The 23,571-nt window shown below is 46.8% G+C and overlaps 2 protein-coding genes and 1 long non-coding RNA gene across 7 annotated transcripts in view; 2 read left to right on the forward strand and 1 right to left on the reverse strand.

The window, feature by feature from the left end:
• Positions 1-70: 70 nt before the first annotated feature.
• Positions 71-9,983, forward strand: s100t (S100 calcium binding protein T). 3 transcript variants are annotated; one of them, XM_015950446.3, is made up of 3 exons: positions 71-709; positions 9,289-9,451; positions 9,530-9,983. In XM_015950446.3, the coding sequence occupies exons 2-3, from the start codon at positions 9,290-9,292 to the stop codon at positions 9,689-9,691; spliced, it is 324 nt and encodes a 107-aa protein (XP_015805932.1). In that variant the 5' UTR covers positions 71-709; position 9,289; the 3' UTR covers positions 9,692-9,983. The 3 variants fall into 3 exon arrangements, with proteins under 3 accessions (XP_015805932.1, XP_054597394.1, XP_015805931.1); XM_015950445.3 differs by lacking the exon at positions 71-709 and adding an exon at positions 4,022-8,494; XM_054741419.2 differs by lacking the exon at positions 71-709 and having other exon boundaries at positions 4,017-9,451.
• A 559-nt stretch (positions 9,984-10,542) lies between these two features.
• chrnb2 (cholinergic receptor, nicotinic, beta 2) overlaps positions 10,543-23,571 on the reverse strand; it is a 37,802-nt gene continuing 24,773 nt past the window's right edge. For all 3 annotated transcript variants that reach the window (XM_015950443.3, XM_054741418.2, XM_015950444.3), the window contains exons 5-6: positions 16,681-17,800; positions 10,543-13,415 (exon numbers count right to left, since the gene is read on the reverse strand). In XM_015950443.3, the coding sequence (XP_015805929.1) occupies positions 13,263-13,415; positions 16,681-17,800 (1,273 nt within the window). In that variant the 3' untranslated portion in view covers positions 10,543-13,262. The remainder of the gene's footprint in view (positions 13,416-16,680; positions 17,801-23,571) is intronic.
• LOC129163524 (uncharacterized) lies at positions 13,300-23,571 on the forward strand. The gene is made up of 3 exons (XR_008563386.2): positions 13,300-13,436; positions 22,268-22,348; positions 22,501-23,571. It is a non-coding gene; the product is annotated as an uncharacterized lncRNA (long non-coding RNA).

The following is a 23,571-nucleotide window of genomic DNA, read 5'->3' on the forward strand; positions in this document are numbered from 1 at the left end:
ACTGACTTTAGCAAAACACTGAAATAAACCAGTTGTGTAAATATTGAGCTAAAGTTTGATGTCATGCTAGCTTAGAGTCGCACCTGAGCAGCACAACAGGTCTGACGAGGGCTGACACGAGTCATCGACCCTAGCCCAACCATCGTGTTTTGAACGCCGCTTGATTGTGATTTGTGAGCGTGTTGCGCCCTAGCTTAGCATTAGCCAATCTGCCCGTAGTTTAACTCTTGATCCCAAACTTTGGAGCGTTTCTGCCTTTTACCGTGGTTTATGTCTTCAGATCACCACTGTACGAGTCAACCGTGTCTGTTAGCAAAACATCTCCTGACTTCTTGGATAAGTTTTAAAGGTGTGGGACACACACACACTTTTGCAGTGGTCTCTAGTAGGAATGAATCCCTTTTAGTATGGGGGAAAAAGCTCACATGCGCCTGTTTCACAGCTGAGCTTCAGACGGCAGGATCTGGAGTCTTAATTCCTGATATGTGGACATCTCTCCTCTGATTGGCTAACAGCAACATGACTACCACTGACTCTGTTTGCTCTGCAACGTTGATGTTTTATCTCCACAAATAACACAGGCCTGGAGGAGTTCTGCTGCGTGGTGGACTTGCTAATGCTAACGGTTAGCTTCTACTAGCTGAGACGTTCTCTGCTGTTTCCTGGACGCTAAACCAACAACAGCCTTCCCCGTCGTGAGTCCAGATGGGTGAGTCCATGAATGTTAGTGACAGTGTGACGTAGATCTGTCAGGATTTTCTATCCTAGAGTTTCACCGTCTGTTTTCTATCAGAAGCTAATGCAGGAGATAGGTGTAGGAGACTATCTTCATGTTCAGCCTGCATGAAACGCTCAGAGTGACGTGTTAGAATCGATGTAGGGAGACTAAGTCGTCTCCCTTTCCGGTCGGCTCACGGGTCCCCAGAAGAACGAAAAAATGAATGCAAGTCAACGGGGCTAAAAACGTTATTTTCCAACCCGCTTTGCCTGACGCCCTGGATCACACAAACGTTGGAATTCTATTTAAATGAAAACTAACGATGGGTGTTTCGACCACGCCAGTCACGTACTTTGAAATGTATCAGTTTGTAAATGTTCGTAATTAGCATGACGACACACCAGAAATCTGCACGTCGCATATGTGACGTTGCCGCATAATCTCCCCTCCCCTAGCGTAGCTGCTACTCACCACATGACCAGATTTATGGTGGTTCTTTCCTCCTGTGGGAAGATCGCTGAACTTACAGCCATTTTCTCTCAGTTTTCTCCGTGTCTGGTTTGATGACGTCACTTTTGTGAAGCGCATTTGTAGTCCCGGACTTATTAATTTCACACACAACCTAAAATAGCGTTTGCCCCTGTTCGAAAATAATCGCATTCTTGGTATAAAAATGTGTCTTTGAAATTTTAGGTGTGTTCTTGCTGCGTCGTGGTTCTAATTCCATGCTGTCGTTCTTTTTAAAACACAGAAACAGTTTTGTTTACTTGTTTTGTCGCTACATTTCGCCGGCGGCAGAAGAGGTAAACAAAACTGTTTCTGTGTTTTACGGCGAAACGTAGCGACAGAAGAGGTAAACAAAACTGTTTCTGTGTTTTACGGCGAAACGTAGCGACAACACAGGTAAACAAAACTGTTTCTGTGTTTAACGGCGAAATGTAGCGACAACACAGGTAAACAAAACTGTTTCTGTGTTTAACGGCGAAACGTAGCGACAAAACAGGTAAACACAACTGTTTCTGTGTTTAACGGCGAAACGTAGCGACAAAACAGGTAAACACAACTGTTTCTGTGTTTTACGGCGAAACGTAGCGACAAAACAGGTAAACACAACTGTTTCTGTGTTTTACGGCGAAACGTAGCGACAAAACAGGTAAACACAACTGTTTGTGTTTTACGGCGAAACGTAGCGACAAAACAGGTAAACAAAACTGTTTGTGTTTTACGGCGAAACGTAGCGACAAAACAGGTAAACAAAACTGTTTCTGTGTTTTACGGCGAAACGTAGCGACAACACAGGTAAACAAAACTGTTTCTGTGTTTAACGGCGAAACTTAGCGACAACACAGGTAAACAAAACTGTTTCTGTGTTTAACGGCGAAACGTAGCGACAACACAGGTAAACAAAACTGTTTCTGTGTTTAACGGCGAAACGTAGCGACAACACAGGTAAACAAAACTGTTTCTGTGTTTAACGGCGAAACGTAGCGACAAAACAGGTAAACACAACTGTTTCTGTGTTTTACGGCGAAACGTAGCGACAAAACAGGTAAACACAACTGTTTCTGTGTTTTACGGCGAAACGTAGCGACAAAACAGGTAAACACAACTGTTTGTGTTTTACGGCGAAACGTAGCGACAAAACAGGTAAACAAAACTGTTTGTGTTTTACAGCGAACTTAGCGACAAAACAGGTAAACAAAACTGTTTCTGTGTTTTACGGCGAAACGTAGCGACAAAACAGGTAAACAAAACTGTTTCTGTGTTTAGCGGCGAAACGTAGCGACAAAACAGGTAAACAAAACTGTTTCTGTGTTTAGCGGCGAAACGTAGCGACAAAACAGGTAAACAAAACTGTTTCTGCGTTTGACGGCGAAACGTAGCGACAAAACAGGTAAACAAAACTGTTTCTGCGTTTGACGGCGAAACGTAGCGACAAAACAGGTAAACAAAACTGTTTCTGCGTTTGACGGCGAAACGTAGCGACAAAACAGTAAACAAAACTGTTTGTGCGTTTGACGGCGAAACGTAGCGACAAAACAGGTAAACAAAACTGTTTGTGCGTTTGACGGCGAAACGTAGCGACAAAACAGGTAAACAAAACTGTTTCTGCGTTTGACGGCGAAACGTAGCGACAAAACAGGTAAACAAAACTGTTTCTGCGTTTGACGGCGAAACGTAGCGACAGAAGAGGTAAACAAAACTGTTTCTGCGTTTGACGGCGAAATGTAGCGACAGAAGAGGTAAACAAAACTGTTTCTGTGTTTTACGGCGAAACGTAGCGACAACACAGGTAAACAAAACTGTTTCTGTGTTTAACGGCGAAACGTAGCGACAACACAGGTAAACAAAACTGTTTCTGTGTTTAACGGCGAAACGTAGCGACAACACAGGTAAACAAAACTGTTTCTGTGTTTAACGGCGAAACGTAGCGACAAAACAGGTAAACACAACTGTTTCTGTGTTTAACGGCGAAACGTAGCGACAAAACAGGTAAACACAACTGTTTCTGTGTTTTACGGCGAAACGTAGCGACAAAACAGGTAAACAAAACTGTTTGTGTTTTACGGCGAAACGTAGCGATAAAACAGGTAAACAAAACTGTTTCTGTGTTTTACGGCGAAACGTAGCGACAAAACAGGTAAACAAAACTGTTTCTATGTTTAGCGGCGAAACGTAGCGACAAAACAGGTAAACAAAACTGTTTCTGTGTTTAGCGGCGAAACGTAGCGACAGAAGAGGTAAACAAAACTGTTTCTGTGTTTTACGGCGAAACGTAGCGACAACACAGGTAAACAAAACTATTTCTGTGTTTAACGGCGAAACGTAGCGACAACACAGGTAAACAAAACTGTTTCTGTGTTTAACGGCGAAACGTAGCGACAACACAGGTAAACAAAATTGTTTCTGTGTTTAACGGCGAAACGTAGCGACAACACAGGTAAACAAAACTGTTTCTGTGTTTAACGGCGAAACGTAGCGACAAAACAGGTAAACACAACTGTTTCTGTGTTTTACGGCGAAACGTAGCGACAAAACAGGTAAACACAATTGTTTCTGTGTTTTACGGCGAAACGTAGTGACAAAAGCGGTAAACACAACTGTTTGTGTTTTACGGCGAAACGTAGCGACAAAACAGGTAAACAAAACTGTTTCTGCGTTTGACGGCGAAACGTAGCGACAAAACAGGTAAACAAAACTGTTTCTGCGTTTGACGGCGAAACGTAGCGACAGAAGAGGTAAACAAAACTGTTTCTGCGTTTGACGGCGAAACGTAGCGACAGAAGAGGTAAACAAAACTGTTTCTGCGTTTGACGGCGAAACGTAGCGACAGAAGAGGTAAACAAAACTGTTTCTGTGTTTTACGGCGAAACGTAGCGACAAAACAGGTAAACACAACTGTTTGTGTTTTACGGCGAAACGTAGCGACAAAACAGGTAAACAAAACTGTTTGTGTTTTACGGCGAAACGTAGCGACAAAACAGGTAAACAAAACTGTTTCTGTGTTTTACGGCGAAACGTAGCGACAAAACAGGTAAACAAAACTGTTTCTGTGTTTAGCGGCGAAACGTAGCGACAAAACAGGTAAACAAAACTCTTTCTGCGTTTGACGGCGAAACGTAGCGACAAAACAGGTAAACAAAACTGTTTCTGCGTTTGACGGCTAAACGTAGCGACAGAAGAGGTAAACAAAACTGTTTCTGTGTTTTACGGCGAAACGTAGCGACAAAACAGGTAAACACAACTGTTTCTGTGTTTTACGGCGAAACGTAGCGACAAAACAGGTAAACACAACTGTTTGTGTTTTACGGCGAAACGTAGCGACAAAACAGGTAAACAAAACTGTGTTTTGCGGCGAAACGTAGCGACAAAACAGGTAAACAAAACTGTTTCTGTGTTTAGCGGCGAAACGTAGCGACAAAACAGGTAAACAAAACTGTTTCTGTGTTTTACGGCGAAACGTAGCGACAAAACAGGTAAACAAAACTTTTTCTGCGTTTGACGGCGAAACGTAGCGACAAAACAGGTAAACAAAACTGTTTCTGCGTTTGACGGCGAAACGTAGCGACAAAACAGGTAAACAAAACTGTTTCTGCGTTTGACGGCGAAACGTAGCGACAAAACAGTAAACAAAACTGTTTGTGTGTTTGACGGCGAAACGTAGCGACAAAACAGGTAAACAAAACTTTTTCTGCGTTTGACGGCAAAACGTAGCGACAAAACAGGTAAACAAAACTGTTTCTGCGTTTGACGGCGAAACGTAGCGACAGAAGAGGTAAACAAAACTGTTTCTGCGTTTTACGGCGAAACGTAGCGACAAAACAGGTAAACAAAACTGTTTCTGTGTTTAACGGCGAAACGTAGCGACAACACAGGTAAACAAATCTGTTTCTGTGTTTGACGGCGAAACGTAGCGACAACACAGGTAAACAAAACTGTTTCTGTGTTTGACGGCGAAACGTAGCGACAAAACAGGTAAAGACAACTGTTTCTGCGTTTGACGGCGAAACGTAGCGACAAAACAGGTAAACAAAACTGTTTCTGCGTTTGACGGCGAAACGTAGCGACAAAACAGGTAAACAAAACTGTTTCTGCGTTTTGCGGCGAAACGTAGCGACAAAACAGGTAAACAAAACTGTTTCTGCGTTTAGCGGCGAAACGTAGCGACAAAACAGGTAAACAAAACTGTTTCTGCGTTTTACGGCGAAACGTAGCGACAAAACAGGTAAACAAAACTGTTTCTGCGTTTAACGGCGAAACGTAGCGACAACACAGGTAAACAAATCTGTTTCTGCGTTTAACGGCGAAACGTAGCGACAAAACAGGTAAACACAACTGTTTCTGCGTTTAACGGCGAAACGTAGCGACAAAACAGGTAAACAAAACTGTTTCTGCGTTTAGCGGCGAAACGTAGCGACAAAACAGGTAAACAAAACTGTTTCTGCGTTTGACGGCGAAACGTAGCGACAAAACAGGTAAACAAAACTGTTTCTGCGTTTGACGGCGAAACGTAGCGACAAAACAGGTAAACAAAACTGTTTCTGCGTTTAGCGGCGAAACGTAGCGACAAAACAGGTAAACAAAACTGTTTCTGCGTTTGACGGCGAAACGTAGCGACAAAACAGGTAAACAAAACTGTTTCTGCGTTTGACGGCGAAACGTAGCGACAAAACAGTAAACAAAACTGTTTGTGCGTTTGACGGCGAAACGTAGCGACAAAACAGGTAAACAAAACTGTTTGTGCGTTTGACGGCGAAACGTAGCGACAAAACAGGTAAACAAAACTGTGTCTGTGTTTTTAAAAGAACGACAGCATGGAATTAGTGTCTTTGAAGTTCCCGGACATCATATGTGAAATCTGAGGTACAAAACAAGCGGGATTAGAAAGTAGCCGTCCACGTTTGATAGCTGCAGAGCGTGAATGCCGAGGCTAATTTTCCCTGTGACGCAGAAGAGACCTGCTTTTTCCGAAACCATCATTTCTGCGGCTAATTCGGGAAAAGAGAGAAGAAGAAAATGTTTGTATTTCACGTGAAGCTCAGCGACTGATCTTTATTCAAAAAGAACACCACGGTTCATCCACGAATCATGTAAAACTCTGCCATGACAGTCAGCAAGTAGCGTTCCTTCAAGGAAGCTCTTCAGTGTTCCTCTGAATCGTCTGGCTGCTTAATTATTTTTCTTCCTTTTGCGTTTTACTGAGAAAGCCAGGAAACAATGCCACCTGCCTCCCTCTTCCTGCAACACTGGCTAAGTTCAGCGATAAATTCCCTGACTGGTCAGGGTCAGCAGCTTTTATGTGCACGGGCTACTGCAACCAGATCCTGACACACAGTACGCTCGCTATTGTGTTCGAACCTCCGCTCTGCAACACTACCCACACATATGGTGCATGCACGCACCCAGCCAGGCCTCGCTCTCTGACACGAAACTCTGCAGCAAGACGAACAAGAAGAGGCTCTTTCCATTGTAGCCCTATCAAAGATATATATTTAATGGTGTTCGAAAGTGTTTGTGCCTTCTCAAAACCCTGTAGCTGTCTGCAGCAGCCAGGTGGATTCATGACATGAAGTATTTAAAGGAAGTTTCTGTTCCCGCTGAAAGGTGCCCTCACTCGACTATTTCAGGAAGGTTTCTGTTCCTGCCCCAAGGTGCCTGTCGTCGTGGTGTTTGCTTAATCACGTAGAGTCTTTCACTTGTGTTTGCACAAGCGTGCACGTTCCAGTGCTGTTGTGTTTTCTGTGAGTTTCCTGCAAAGTCTTCGTGTGAAGGTTCTGCATGACCAGCAGGCGTGATGGCTCTGTTCACTGGTGCTGCGCTAATGCTAGGATACAGTACCAGACATGACCCTCCTCTTCCTCAGCCTCCATCTTGTCCCACCGCTGCAGGAACTTCCTCCTTTCGTGGTCTGCTTCTGTTTCTGGTGTTAGCAACCAACCCGCTGGGTGGATTTTATTGAACGTGGTCATTCGATGCAGATCTACAACCGGTTAAATTTCAGAATCAACTGCATTAAAGATGGCGTCCAGAGCTCCTCATACTTGACAGCATGAAAATGGCAACAATTAGGTCATTTTTAAAGATACTGAGCCAAAATACTGGGTGTTATAAGCTGAAATGGTCACAGATGTTGACATACGGCCTGAGATTGCTCACGACTATAACTCCATCGTTCATCAGCAGGGGCGGATGTAGGACTGAAGAAGATCCGGGGCTTAACACACACGCGCGCGCACTAGTCAACATCATATTTGTCTTGTACCACATAATTTTTAATCTGAAGCTACATATTAAGCATATTCAGGGCAGAGTATTGTTCCTGTTAGTGTTTAGTGTGAGATGATAGTAAATATTCCCTTTCTTTCTCCAACAACTTTATCTGATAGTAAGCTAACTTTAGGCAAACCAGCAGCACAACAAATATTTTCAAATAAGACTCACAAACCTGAGTCAGCACCAGTCTCATCAAAGCTGGGGTTCTGTCGTACTTTTGGTCTAAAAAACCTCCTTATGTCCATCTTCACTCATGCGTTTCAGGCAGAGAGTGTAGAAGAAGCCGGCTGCTGAAGGGCTTCTTCTTCAGTGGTGGAGGCTCAGGCAGGCTGTATACAAACTACTGCCAGCTGCGCCCTCTCTGTTGGACTTTGGTACTGCATGTTACTTCCGCGATTTAGATCCGGGGCTTTTCTTGAAACATCCGGGGCTTCAGCCCAAGTAGCCGGGCCTAACGCCGCCCCTGTTCATCCGTGTTAGATGGCCTGATGTGCCGGGGTTTAGTTTAGTTTAACGCTGCCTGCGTTTGTCTGGACTGCGTTGTGCAACAGCAGAGTTGGATAATCTTCTATTAACTGCAAAAGAAATGGTGATAAATTATCACCGCTCAGTCACCTTTTAGGAAATCTGCTTTGCATAAATATCCCGTTAAATGTGTTTTCTTTCCTCTGATGAACTAAAAGTCCTCAGTTCCTGATCATATTTAAGAAAAAATCCATTTACTTAATGCACTGTTGTATTTGCTGTGCCATCAGCCTGGCAGGCGGTAAATGAAAGGAGGAGGTGGATCTTCTGTGTGTGGGTTGGCGGGTGGCAGGTGTCTGATGCGTAAACGGAGAAGGTGGAGGAGAGGGGCGACAGGTGGAAGGAGGGCTGGATGAGGTCTGGGTGGAGTAAGGGGTGTATTTAAGACGCTGCCGTCCACGTTCTCCGTTAAATCAGCCGTCATCACCTCCTGTGTCTGCTCCTGAGCTGATAGGCCGGCACCTCACCTCCACTCAGGTAAGATCCAGAGATGGGAACTATGTTGTTACCTCTCAAGCAGCAGAGTAGAAATACCAAATGTTCATTTTTTTATAAGTGTGTTACTGCTGATTCATGTCCGGAGTAAGAGCTGACCAACAGAAAGGAAAAGTGTTCGCGGTCCAGAGGTGGTGGAGGTTCAGGAAGGACCGGAGTGTGAAGCTGTCTCTGGTGGTCTGGAGCTAAAGTAAAAGCCCGATCCGGTCGCTGTTCTGTCAGCGTGTTGTTTCCAGTTTCACTCGAGTCGGCTGACTCGTGTTCAAACCGAGTTAAACGTTGCACAACCTGATCAGAATGGTGGAGAGAGTTCATGAGAGGAAACTGAATAAACTTTTTTGAGTTTCCAACTTGGCAGACGTTTAATTTATCAGGATCAGATCGGTATCTTGTGGTGTTTCTGTTATCTCTCAGCTGGACTGGACTGATCCAGCCATGGACGTAATTTTGGGGGGACATGTCCCCCCCCCCCCCCCCCCTTTTTCCAAAGTCAAGTTTTGACCCCTGCACTTTTTACCATCCAAAAATAATATTAAGCTATATTAAACTGACACTGGTTGAGCTCTAGGACCAAGCGGAAAACAACCGTTTGTGTTGAAGCCCGTTTCCCATTAGAACATACTGTAAAGATACCCCCACCCCCACCCCGTGCCCCCACCCCCCCACCTCTAAAGTGAAAATTACGTCCCTGGATCCATCTTTCAGCTCCTGCAGTGGACGTCTCTCTGTCTGCAGGCAGGTTCTGACACCGCCTACACCTCCCTCTCTGCTTCCAGAATGTCCATGCCCAAATCAGAGAATGCCTCCACCCTGGAGAACGCCATGCAGCTCATGATCCAGACGTTTCACAAGTACTCTGGAAACGAGGGGGACAAGTACACGCTGAGCCGGGCCGAACTTAAAGAGCTGCTCACCACAGAGCTCGGAAACTACCTGGGGGTAAGACAGCAGTCATGTGTTTAAAGAATTAAACGCTCTGATGGACGTGCTTTTTGCTTTTTGTTCCGTCAAACACAGAACGCTCAGGACAAGGAGGCAGTGGACAAGGTCATGAATGACCTGGACTCCAACAACGACGGGGAGGTGGATTTCACTGAGTTTGTCATCTTGGTTGGAGCTCTGACCGTAGCCTGCAACGACTTCTTCCTGGAGTTCAACGACAAGCCAGAGAAGAAGTGAAGCACCTCCGCCTCAGAGAGGCGTCCAGTCTGCAGACTGCACTCCACGCGCTCCATGGAGGAAAACGGCGTGGGCAGGAGAGAAAACCCATCCAGGACATCCTGTCATGGCACCAATGTGCAAACACACACACACACACACATGCACACATGAATGCAAGGACACACACACAAACATGCACACATGCACGCACGCAGACACACACATTGACGCACACACACGGCTGTAATTGTTTGGTGTCCTTTTCTGTCATTTCCCTTTGAAACTTTATCAATAAAATCTCAAAAAGTCACTTTTGCATTTCGCTGCACCTTCAAGCAAAAAGAACGTCCTTCTGGAATTATTATTAAAGCTGACCAACTCTGCAAGACGGTCACTGAAACCAAACAACGGACACCAGGTGGCAGTAAGTGTCCTCAGTTTGGCTGCAGCAGTCATTTTTCTGAGTAGAACATAAAATTTACTCCATCCTGCAGCTTCCAGCACTCGTCACAGTCGGACATTTATGTCATATGTGAATAATAAAAACCGTCCTGGATGCATTTACTTGCTGCATGAGAGACGTTTAATGCTGACGATGCAAATTCCTGCTTTTTGCAGCAGAACAGTGAGAAACTGGAGTGGCCTTGACTGAGCCCGCCCATGATTGTTCAAAAAAGCTCTGCTTCCTAAAAGAAACTTTAGCTGTGTGTGCGTGCAAAAAGGAAATAGCTAATTTCAATATTAGAAAGCCAGGAAATGTTTCTGTCAGTCTTCTCATCCTGTGGGTGAGATTAACGGCTGTTCGGAGCAACACGGTCGCTCTGATGCTTTTGTGCTCGCGTTAAACAAAGAGAGAGAAACACAGCAGGAACAATATGAACCTACAACCTTTATTGGGCTGCTTACAGTGAGCAGGTTTTAGAGTCAGGAAGGGGAGGGTGAAATATGAACGGAAGTGAGAAGAAAAGGACGAAGAGTGCAAAGGTCAAAGGGAGCAGGCAGACGCACTCTGGCTCCGCAGTCTCAGAAAGGCTTTTCACACTTGTTTGGGATCTGCCGGGGATCCCTGTGGGTAATCCCGTCCTTGAGAGGCAGCTCCCACCGGGAGATGCTGCAGGCTCCTGGCCGCACGGCTGTAAAAAGCTGGCGGGTGACAGCGAGGAGGAAAGGGAAGCATTTTACAGTCTTTAGTGCAGCAACTGATCCAGCTTTATTCCTCTTCTTCATTTGCATTTTTCTTTTTTAAATTTCATACGAATGTTGCATAACTTGTTCCCTTCTATGACAGCTCTATGTTGGCCAGGTCCATGTGTTCCTTTTAGTTATTGAAACATGAGAGACGGCAAAAAAAAGAGGATTTTAGAAACAAATTTGCTGCGTAGAAAACAAAGGAACAGAAGGAGCAGGAAACAAAGAGCAGCGTCTAGGATGTGGGTCAGGAACGTGAGCTAAGAGGCTCCCGTTCTGGTGATCACGACTGAATTAAATGAACAGATGTGAAGACGGGTTATTACACACACCCCAAACGCCTGATTAACTGACCCGGGTTTCCTACTAAAGGGATAGTTCAGAAGTTTTCATGAATTTAAGCCAAAACAAGCTAACGGCTAGCTAAGACCGCAGTAGCCATCTTTAAAAGTGTTGGAAACTCGTTTAATCAATGCCTCTGCTGGTTTCTGGTAGGAATTAATGCCTCGCGAGTCGTTTTCTGGAGGGAAAAATATCTCAGATGTGCCTGAATCAGGAAATTCAGCCAGTGGAGAAAGTAGCTTCAGACGACAGGATTCATACTGCCACTTCCTGATATGTGGACATCTCTCCACTGATTGGCTAACAGCAACACGACCCTACCACTGACTATGTCTGCTCTGCAACTTTGATGTTTTACCTCCGCAAATAACACAAGCCTGGAGGAGTTCTGCTGCGTGGCGGAGCTGCTAGTGCTAATGGTTAGCTTCTACTAGTCGAGACGCTCTCTGCTGTTTCCTGGACGCTGAGTCCAGATGGGTGAGTCCATAGATGGGAAGTGACAGCGTGACGTAGATCCGTCAGGCTTTTCTAATCCTAGAGTTTCACTGTCTGTTTTCTATCAGAAGCTAATGCAGGAGATAGGTGTAGGAGACTATTCTCATGTCCTCAGAGTGAACCGTTTGAATCAGAAATAATCCTTAAAAGGTTTTTTTCAATGTTTCACGCCTTGAACTCATTTACTGTCATTGATGACTATGACAGCGCACCATGAGCCTTTTTCTCAAATAACGCAGGAAACACGCCGATTCTTCGTGATGTAAGGAGTGAGTCTACTCTTTCTTTTGCTAGTTTTGCCGTTGACGTCATCAAAGAGCACAACGCTCTTCAAAAACAGTAAAAACACTCAAAAACGCTGGCAGCCAGTGTGGTGTAATCTATATTGATATACATTCATACGCCACTAGGGGGGCGGTACTTACGGGCGAGAGGAAATGTGTGGTATGTGAACAGTTCGAGGCTAAAAATAAAAGGTGATGGTTGCTCCACGTTATCGCTTGAGCAGAGTTTATTCAAGAGCCCAACACAACAGCCAGGAGCTTTTCTGATCCGGAAACGGCTGGCAGTGAATGAATTAGGATGGTAATAATCCACTTTGGTCTTACCCGTCACTCTGACTGTTAGCCTATCAATCTGTCATAATTAAATAATTTCTTCAAACAGAAACTTGTTGAAAGTGCTGTCTGGCCTTCCCACAAACCCCTACAACAAATCTGAAGTATCCCTTTAGCCAAACGCTCCCCTTTTCAGCAAAGTCCTCCATCTTGGCTCAGATTCCTCCCTTTCCCAGGAGCAGCTGTCGACTCTGGCACAGCTGGCTGCAGCCGTCCTCCGCTGACAAAGACCCCTCTCCATGCATGATCATCCTCTTATCTGCTAGGTTTTGACTCCTTCAGAATAAAACGTCTCCCTTTGATCTGCAGGTCTTGCACGTATCGTGTTAGTGGACGCGTCACTGGCGGTGTAACACAGTTTACATCATTTTCACGTCTGTACAATCACACCTCAAACCCTCACATAGATATATTCTTATTAGAGTTACTCACTGCTATATTGTGGCAAGCCGCTATGCTATGATTAAAATATATGGAGTCAGTTCACAGACGTGGTGGATTTCAGAGGAATAACAACTCAGGATGGACCTCCCTTCCCTCTCCGACACAAATACAAGTCATCAGCATCGCTATCGAGTAATGTCTGTTGCAGTAAAGCAGTCAGGGTTTGTTTGGCTGGCTTTGAGGATCGTCACAGCATCCAGACTCAGAGAGGAGAGACCTCTCCACCAGAGAGAGGAGGTCAGAGAGTTCGGGGTGTTCTCCTTTCGTCTTCGTACAAGAAAAATGTTCTCTCGTTGCAAAAAAAACGTTGCGATAAACTTAACGGATGTGAAACTGTTCGGTACCAGCTTTGATTCCAGTTCCATAAATACAATAAAACTAAGACCTGCCCCCTCACACACTCACACACACACACACACGCACACGCGCACACACCTTCGACCCACGTCCTGCAGTGCTGATTGGTCAGGGAGCTGTCTGTTAGCGTGTTTGTGATCGGAGAGTCAGCCAGGTGTGTGGGTGATGCTTTTGGCTGTGTAATTCTGGAAGAGAGGCTGCAGGAACATGCCCATCGTGCCAAAGACACAGACAAACACAAAGATCCACAGGAAGAGGCGGTCGATCACCATGGCGACGTACTTCCAGTCCTCGCTGACCTGTGGAGGGGGATTAAAGGGGTGAGTGAGAGATTCAGGGGAGCAGAATCACACTTTTGCATCCTGTCGTTTCCTATCCAGCCCTCCCTCCTGCCTGTAGCTGTGCTGAGGGTTAATGGGGGTGGAAGGGTTAATGTGAGCGGAGACTCGTTCCGGCACACAGCTCTTATGAGGTCCGACACAAGTCAAGGAGAAAAAGGAGCACGTGAGAAGCTCGGGAGATGGAGAACGCAGGGAGACAGAGGGCGCTTCGACGTTTGAACCCTGCGATGATAACTTGAGGAGGAGGAGGAAGGGAGGGACCAGCGCTGCACCGTACCAGGAGACGGCGTCGACATGGCAACAAGATTGTAACTATGGAGATGATGGACGGAATTAGAGAGTACTGTTAATTCCTGGGTCTTTAATTCCAGTAGAGAAGCCCGCTTTCCTGAGATGCCAGAATAAACAAAGCACCACCCTCAGACTGCTGTCTCAGCTCCACAGCTAGCTTCCAGTTGCCCTCCTTCTTTATGCACACGTCATGCTGCTGCTATAATTACATATCTGCACTGGATAGTCGCTGGTCTGCGTCATCAGATCCGTCTGCTGGGCTCCTGCTCTGTTTTAGTAACCCTTGCATTTTAAGAGGCAGAGCTAAATAACATGATAGGGCACTAGTGTGCAGGCCAGGATGCACTGATGGCTGCTGGTGTGTTTGGATTAAAGGATGACTCATAACAGTGTGTGCACACACAGACAGGAGGAGTTAAATCAGAGTAACACTCAGGAACACTGATACTGCAATCATGGCTTGCAGGACTGATGCAGAAGTCTCGAGTCTTTAAATATGTTCTTTTATTGACTCTTAAAGGGATTTTAATCAGCATTTCTTCAGGATTTTGGATGTTTTTCCTTGAGCTTTGGCTGCTTTTTCACTCATTTCCAGTCTAGTAACTGACCAAACTGGAAAAAGACCATCTGTTTCCATTGCTTTAGTTAACACGTCGTATTTTTTACCATACTGGCTTGTTGCCAGGACACAGCGGAGTACGGTTCTGTTCCAAATGCCGTCCCCATCCTCCAGTACTCGGTAGAACAGACTTTCCGGTGTCCTTCCCAAGAACACACGTGTCTAGTACACAAGGACATGCTAGCGTCCTTGAGTATTGAGAAACGGCCTTGGAGTCTTATTTCCTGATATTCTGACATCTCTCCTCTGATTGGCTAACAGCAACACCACTGAATCTGGTTGCTCTGCAACGTTGATGTTTTACCTCCACAAATAACACAAGACTGGAGGAGTTCTGCTGTGCGGTGGAGTTGCTAATGCTAATGGTTAGCTTCTACTAGCCGAGACATTCTGTGCTGTTTCCTGGACGCTAAACCAACAGCAGCCGTCCCCGTCGCATGTCGAGATAAGTGAGTCCACGAATGCTAATTTTCGTTGTTAGTGCATTTAACAGGCTTTTCTAATCTGAGCATCTCCCCATCTCTTTTCCACCAGCCGCAAAGGCAGGAAGTAGGGGTAGAAGACTGTTTTCATGTTCAGCCGGCATGTGAAACTCAGAATGACCAATCATATTTCAAACTTCACCCATATTTCCATTCGTGTAAGAGATATACCAATTCTACCTCTTTAACAGGATTAGTACATTCCTCACAATCATGCCGTGTTCAAACACACGCATGTCTTCCAACCTCTGCAGTGAATTAGAAATGATGAGAATTCTGATTAAACACAAATGTCAACACAGAAGAAATAACAGATTGAAATTCAGTCATAACAAAAAGTTGCTGAACATAACGATACTCAATGGAAATCACAGTTGGGATGGTACTGATCTGAATGTTTAACAGTTTGATCCGACATGACGATTGTATTGTTTATGCTTTTCTAAATAATAAAGGTTACAAATGATGTTTTAAATTTGAGATTTAGTCAGTGTTGCATCATTTTTCATTCCCACTACCAGTGTTACCCCGGGTTTCCACGGGAGCCGTCAGCACCACGTCTTGCTCGTGTAAGCTGCTGCTTGACCCTTCCCACGAGACGCGAAACAGCAGGGGAGCAGCTGTCACCGACCGAGCACGAAGTCACACGAGTGACTTCGTCAGTAAACACAACAACAAGCAGGAGAAAACTAATCGCCAATACGGACCTGAAAAACAAAGGAGACTGCTAGCTAGGTGATAACTTCTCACGGGGACGCACAGTTAGTAACTTTTTTAAAAGTAAAGCAACCGGAAGGCAGTATGATCTTTATTCTGAAAATCTCGGGAGCTTCTCTCCGTTTCCGCGTCCGATTTCCTGTCTTTCCTTCCCCAAAAATGTCGAACTTGACCCGTTTCAGAGGCGTCGCGCGTAGAAAATAGAACCGGCGCGTAAAGGCTGCGACATGCTGCTCCTGAGACGCGGCCGACTCGCGCTGCTGACGGCTCTAGTGGAAAAGGTTCTGTTGACCACAGCGGTTCCTATCAGCAGCTATGACGTGCTGCTGCAGTAACGTGCTGCTGACGGCTCCTGTGGAAAGCCGGGGTTATGCCTCCAAACGCAGAATGGATGCGGTCCGGTTCCCGTACAGCTTCTGCACCAACCAAAAATCATTTAGTCCAATCAGAGCATTCACACTGGCTGCGGCGCAGGGCAAATCCGCATGCGGAGCTCCGGAAAGCTTCTGCATGGAGTCTATTTTTTCAGACACCGCATGCAGATTGTCACAAAGTCAAAGAAATGACGTGCAGTGGCGTGTCCAGATCTTATAAAATGGGGTGGCCCAGATGAGGCACTACTTTGTGCATGGGTGACACCAATGGTTATGCTTTTTTTTAAAACAAGCCTTTTGTGGACAATGAAAACACTATTTAAAAGGAATTCAGTGTGGTGACACATGGGGTGGCCATTCAGATTCCAAGGGTGGCATGTGCCACCCCAGGCCACTCCCTGGACACGCCCCTGATTACATGAGCGAGACAGGAAGGGAGACATATTTCAGTGAGGTGCACCCGGTCTATTTCAAAATAAAACTGGTGTTGCATATTTTTCTGGTTTAGTTTTGTTATTAATGACGAGGACATCAGTTCACACTGGATGACAGTTAAGTTATGTTCACAGGTATACTTTTAGACATATTAGTTTCATTTCTAATAATTTGGCGCTCTTGTGGGAACAGATATCCAGATACGGATCAGAGTCGGAAACCGGAGCGCATCCGTTGTGTGAGCGAGGCTTTACGGTTAAAAACACTCATGAAGCCTTGGTCTGCTGATGCTGAAGGTCACTTACGCTCTGATCATCGTCTTCACTCTTCATGTGGTTGGCAATGAAGCGGACTCCTTCCACAGCCTCATCAAATCCTGGACAGGCCTGAGCCAGCAGGGCCTGAGTTAATGCAGGACCCCCAGCTGCTTGCTTCCCCCTCTGTGGGTTCCCAGGACCGCTTTCTCTCACCCTGTTCAGACCGTCCATCGATCCCCCTCCTGCACCCGCCAAATCCCCTCCAAACTGTTTCACAGAAGCGCGGTTCACATAGCACGTACAAGGCTCACTGTCCTCTTTGCTAAACGCCGCCGTGGCGGTTCCCCCTCCATTCCCACCAGTGCCGCCAAGCCCAAGGCCTACCATCAGGCCCCCCGGCTCCCCGCCACGCCCGCCCTCCTTCTGCTCCTGTGCCCTCCTCCTCTGACGTAGCCGCTGGCGCTCGCTGCTGTTCCTCGGCTGGCGCATGAAGAGCAGAGCAGGAAGCTTGTTGAGAAACACCAGTTTCACCCAGGGGGGCATGGTGTGTGTGGTGGGCGATCGATGGTGCACGTTGAGCACACACACACTGGTGACGATAGAGAACGTGACCAGAACCATGGTGAACATCAGGTACTTCCCCACCAGGGGGACATCCAGCGAGGTGGGGGGGACGATCTTTGAGATCAGCAAGAGGAAGACGGTGAGAGCGAGCAGGACGGATATGCAGAGGGTCATCTTCTCACCACAGTCGGACGGCAGGTAGAAGACGAGGATCGCCAGCGAAGTGATGAGCACGCACGGGATGATGAGGTTGATGGTGTAAAACAGAGGCTTCCTGCGAATGATGAAGTCGTACGTGATGTCCACGTAGGTGGGGTCGGCTGGGTTCTCGTTTCGTCTGCCTGGCAGGGCGATGATGTCCCACTCCCCGCTGGGAGTGAAGTCATCCATGCTGGCCACGTCAGCGCGAAGCACGAGATCAATCTCGGTGCGGTCGTAGGTCCATGAGCGGAAGCGCAACGTGCAGTTCTGCTGGTCGAACGGGAAGTGTTTGACCTCGATCTTACAGGCTGACTTGTAGATAGCAGGCGGCAACCAGAAGATGCTTCCATCATAGGACACCACCGCATTAGAGTAGAAGGATACCTCGTACACCCCATCGGCACTAGGACAGGTGGAGAGGGAGACACAACAAGACAATGGATTCATTTAGGGAAACTGTCTCCTCTCCATCTTTCTGGGAGACAGTGTCTCTCATTTTCTTACAAGCAGAAGCTGATTAGAGCATCAAAGTCAGTCCCGCTAAGTTACACACGCAAACATACAGCACACACGAGGATAACATAGCTTAACCCTCTCAGGCTCAAAATAAGTTTTGATAAAAGGACGAACAACTAAGTCCTTCAGAGGTACTTCTGAGTTAAAAAATGCTCCTGAAATACATGTGTGGAGTAACCAGGTAGGTAGGTTTAAACTGTTGGAAATCTGCAACGCCTGCCTACAGAGGGTTAAACGGGAAACACAACTCAGGTCAGACGAGAGCCTTAAAAACAGATTCCAGGTGATGCATGGACTTTCTGCTAGATCTCGTGTTGTGAAGATCTTATTGAGAGCAGCTCTAGCTGTAGCCTCCAGGGAATGACAGCAACCAGGGAAAAAAAATATGTAAAAAATAAAATAAATTAATAATAAAAAATACAAAAGGAGAAAAAAATAAAAAAGAAGAAAACAATAAAAAATAAATAAGGAGAAAAAAGGAAAAAAAGAAAAGAAAATTGAAGAAAAAATAAAGGGGAAAAAGTAAAGAAATTCTAAAAAATAAAAGAATGACAGCAACCAGAAAAAAAGGAATAAATTAATTCATAAATAAATAAAAAATTAATAAAAAAGGAGAAAAATTTTAAATAAAAAAAGAAGAAAACAATAAAAAATAAATAAGGAGAAAAAAGGAAAAAAATTAAAAGAAAAAAAGGAAAAAAGAAACAAATTGAAGAAAAAATAAATTAAAGGGAAAAAATTAAAGAAATGATGAAAAATAAAAGAATGACAGCAACCAGGGGAAAAACATAATAAAAAGGGAGAAAAAATTAAAAAGAAGAAAAATAATACGGAGAAAAAAGGAAATAAATCAATTAAAAAGGAAAAAAGAAAAAAAAGAAGAAAAATTAATTATAGGTAAAAACATTTAAAAATCGAAGGATCTTTCATGGCGGTTAAAACGAAGAGTCGGAGTACCCGGCCCGGAGGGTTACCGGGGTCCCACCTTGGAGCCAGGCCTGGGGTTGGGGCCCGTGAGCGAGCGCCTGGTGGCCGGGCTTTCGCCCATGGGGCCCGGCCGGGCCCAGCCCGAACCGGATACATGGGCTCGTCCAACTGTGGACCCACCACCCGCAGGAGGAACATGAAGGGTCCGGTGCAATGCGAATCGGGTGGCAGACCAAGGCGGGAGCCTTGGCGGTCCAATCCCCGGACAAGAAAACTAGTTTTTGGGACATGGAATGTCACCTCGCTGGCGGGGAAGGAGCCGGAGCTTGTGGCAGAAGTTGAGCGGTACCGGCTAGATATAGTCGGACTCACCTCGACACATTGCATTGGCTCTGGAACCCGAGACCTGGAGGGGGGTTGGACACTCTACTTTGCTGGAGTTGCTCCGGGTGAGAGGCGGAGGGCTGGGGTTGGCTTTTTGTTAGCCCCGAGACTCTCTGCCTGTGTGTTGGGGTTTACCCCGGGGGACAAGAGGGTAGCTTCCTTGCGCCTTCGGGTCGGGGAACGGGTCCTGACTGTTGTTTGTGCTTATGGGCCAAATATCAGTTCAGAGTACCCACCCTTTTTGGAGTCCCTGGGACGAGTGCTAGATAGTGCTCCATCAGGGGACTCCATTGTCCTGCTGGGGGACTTCAATGCTCACGTGGGCAATGACAGCTTGACCTGGAGGGGTGTGATTGGGAGGAACGGCCCACCTAATCTGAACTCGAGCGGTGTTTTGTTATTGGACTTCTGTGCAAGCCGCAGTTTGGCCATAACGAACACCATGTTCGAACATAAGGATGCCCACCGGTACACTTGGTACCAGGGCAGCCTAGGTCACAGGTCGATGATAGATTTTGTAGTCGTATCATCTGACCTGCGGCCGTATGTTTTGGACACCCGAGTGAAGAGAGGGGCAGAGCTGTCAACTGATCACCACCTGGTGGTGAGTTGGATCAGATGGCAAGGGAACATGCCGCGTAGACCTGGCAGACCCAAACGCATAGTGAGGGTCTCTTGGGAACGCCTGGCAGAAGAACCTGTCAAGACGGTCTTCAACTCCCACCTCCGGCAGAGCTTTGACCACGTCCCGAGAGCAGTGGGGGACATTGAGTCCGAGTGGGCCTTGTTCCACTCTGCGATTGTCGAGGCGGCTGTTGCTAGCTGTGGTCGTAAGGTGGCCGGTGCCAGTCGTGGTGGCAACCCCCGTACCCGCTGGTGGACACCAGAGGTTCGGGGAGCCGTCAGGCTGAAGAAGGAGGCCTACAGGGCGTGGCTGGTCTGTGGGTCTCCGGAGGCAGCAGACAGGTACCGGATAGCCAAGCGGGGTGCAGCAGTGGCAGTTGCCGAGGCAAAATCTCGGGCGTGGGAGGAGTTTGGTGAGGCCATGGAGAAAGACTATCGATCGGCTCCAAAGAGGTTCTGGCAAACTGTCCGGCGCCTCAGGAGAGGAAGGAAGCAACTCGCTCACACTGTTTACAGTGGGGATGGGGAGCTGCTGACGTCAACTGAGGCTATAGTCGGACGGTGGAAGGAATACTTTGAGGAGCTCCTCAATCCCACCAATGCGCATTCCGAGGAGGAACCAGAGCTGGGAGGCCTGGGGATGGACTGTCCGATCTCGGGGGCAGAAGTTGCTGAGGTAGTCAAACAACTACACAGCGGCGGAGCCCCGGGGGCGGATGAGGTTCGTCCTGGGTATCTCAAGGCTATGGATGTTGTAGGGCTGTCATGGTTGACACGTCTCTACAACATTGCGTGGTCATCGGGGGCAGTTCCTAGGGAGTGGCGGACCGGGGTGGTGGTCCCTATCTTTAAGAAGGGTGACCTGAGGGTGTGTTCCAACTATAGGGGGATCACACTCCTCAGCCTCCCTGGAAAGGTCTACGCCAAGGTACTGGAGAGGAGGGTCCGATCGATAGTTGAATCTCAGATAGAGGAGGAGCAATGTGGTTTTCGTCCTGGCCGTGGAACTGTGGACCAGCTCTATACCCTTGCAAGGGTGATGGAGGGGGCATGGGAGTTTGCCCAACCAATCCACATGTGCTTTGCGGATTTGGAGAAGGCTTATGACCGTGTCCCCAGGGGCACCCTGTGGGGGACGCTCCAGGAGTATGGGGTGGGTGGCTTTCTGTTAAGGGCCATTCAGTCCCTTTACCAGAGGAGCGTGAGTTTGGTCCGCATAGCCGGTAGTAAGTCGGACCTGTTCCCAGTGAGGGTTGGACTCCGCCAGGGCTGCCCTTTGTCACCGGTTCTGTTCATCACTTTTATGGACAGAATTTCTAGACGCAGCCATGGTGTGGAGTGTGTCGAGTTTGGTGGCAGGAGAATCTCGTCTCTGCTTTTTGCGGATGATGTGGTCCTCCTAGCTTCATCCAGCTCTGACCTTCAGCTCTTGCTGGGTAGGTTCGCGGCCGAATGTGAAGCGGGTGGGATGAGGATCAGCACCTCCAAATCTGAGACCATGGTTCTCGACCGGAAAAGGGTGGCTTGCCACCTCCGGGTCGGGGGAGAGGTCCTACCTCAAGTGGAGGAGTTTAAGTATCTCGGGGTCTTGTTCACGAGTGAGGGTAGGAGGGATCGGGAGATCGACAGGCGGATCGGTTCGGCGTCTGCAGTGATGCGGACGCTGAGCCGATCTGTCGTGGGGAAGAGGGAGCTGAGCCAGAAAGCCAGGCTCTCGATTTACCGGTCGATCTACGTCCCAATCCTCACCTATGGTCATGAGCTTTGGGTAATGACCGAAAGAACGAGATTGCGGATACAAGCGGCCGAAATGAGTTTCCTCCGTAGGGTGGCCGGGCTCAGCCTTAGAGATAGGGTGAGGAGCTCGGACATTCAGGAGGGACTCGGAGTAGAACCGCTGCTCCTCCGGATCGAAAGGAGCCAGTTGAGGTGGTTTGGGCATCTGGTCAGGATGCCTCCTGGACGCCTCCCCGGGGAGGTGTTTCGGGCATGTCCTGCCGGCAGAAGGCCCCCGGGTCGACCCAGGACACGTTGGAGAGGTTACATCTCCAATCTGGTCCGGGAACGCCTTGGGGTCCTGCCGGAGGAGCTGGTGGACAAGGCCGGGGAGAGGACGGCCTGGAGCTCCCTAATTGGGATGCTGCCCCCGCGACCCGGACCCGGATAAGCGGAGGAAGACGAAGACGAAGACGAACATTTAAAAATCATTAAAAAAATAAAGAATGACAGCAACCAAGATTTAGACACCAGCCTGCCAGCCCGGGGTACGTGGGATTACCAGGATCATTTTATCCAGAGTTCGGTGGGTCACTGATCTTTTAATCAACACTAACAAAGTGAGAGAAGCAAGGAAAGAAGAGACGGTCACGCTGTTCTCTGATCAGCTGATTTGCATTCTGACACCAAGTTTTCGTTACAGGACGACAATGGTCTACAACGTATTACTTACCACCGACATGTGAGCAGACTCTGATGGACACAACATGCGTGAAGTAGGAAGGTATACATTGTTGTACTGAAGATTAGTTTAGGGATTCATTGACACATGTTACTCATACATTTTTATTTTTACTATATTATTGTTACAGCCCAATATAATTAGGTTAATTAGGTCATGTGGAAGAACTAAAATGTCTCTGCTTCCCCCAACAGGTACGCTGTTCATTACAACACTACCATCCAAATCCTTCACTCATGGAGCTGACTGACGTCCACATGCCATCATGTAACATAAATGGAACAGTTTAATAAATCCTGTTATTTATTTTTACATGCTGTGTCTCATTTTATTCAGTCATGTCAAATAATTGGGGTCTTGTCCGGGACGTCTGCATAATTCTCTCACCTGCTATCACTCTTACTCTTTAACTCAGTATTATCACGCTGTCTTATCTAATCCCAAACAAATGCATTTTTATTTTGTTCTTCAAAGCCACAAACATGAACATGTAGCCACGTGTTTTACAGGAACTTCACGTAACCACGGTAACCTCAGTGTTGTTTCCGCTGCTCTTCAGCTGATTTACAAATACATCCTATGTAGTTAAACTAAAACATCTGGACTTTAGTTAAAACATAATAGATTTTTTTTTTACCATGATGTAAAATCTATGATTTTTTTCCAAGCTAGTAGCCATGCAGCGGGCCAACCGGAGAATCCATCCGGCCAACACATCAGTGAAACTTCCCTGAACTGCAAAATGCTAAAACGCTGTTGGGGCTCTTATCGAAGTTACTCGAATAGAAACGTATTCCTGTGAGGTTTTTTTATAGTATCCTATTTCCATTGCACCATCAGTAGTGTGAGCTGTGCGTTATGATCATAATTTCCAGGTTTTCGGTGAGCAAGCCTGTCCCTCCCTGGCCCTGCTTCTGGATATACTCATGCCCTATGACCGCGTTGCTGAGTAAAACACCAGCGTATCAAACCTCCTGAAAGTTCCGCTGTTTGGTTTGGTGATTCTTTTGCATTCTGCAGGTAGACAAGACCGTATCTTCACAGCATATTTGTAGAATCATGGCACAGATTTGTAAAAGGACGTCATCAGAACATCTAAAAAAACTGTTGCTGTGCACAAAGTGCAGGAAACAACAAAACATTATATACTCTCTCTAACTCATGTTAACAATCTGATCAACCCAGTAAATAAAAATGGTTTTCTTCCTTTATTGCACACCCTGTGATTGTTTTGTGATGTAAGTGAGGTCATGGGTCATGAGAAA

The sequence above is a fragment of the Nothobranchius furzeri genome, chromosome 5 (genome assembly GCF_043380555.1).
Source record: "Nothobranchius furzeri strain GRZ-AD chromosome 5, NfurGRZ-RIMD1, whole genome shotgun sequence".
In the NCBI taxonomy this organism is placed as follows: Eukaryota; Metazoa; Chordata; class Actinopteri; order Cyprinodontiformes; family Nothobranchiidae; genus Nothobranchius; species Nothobranchius furzeri.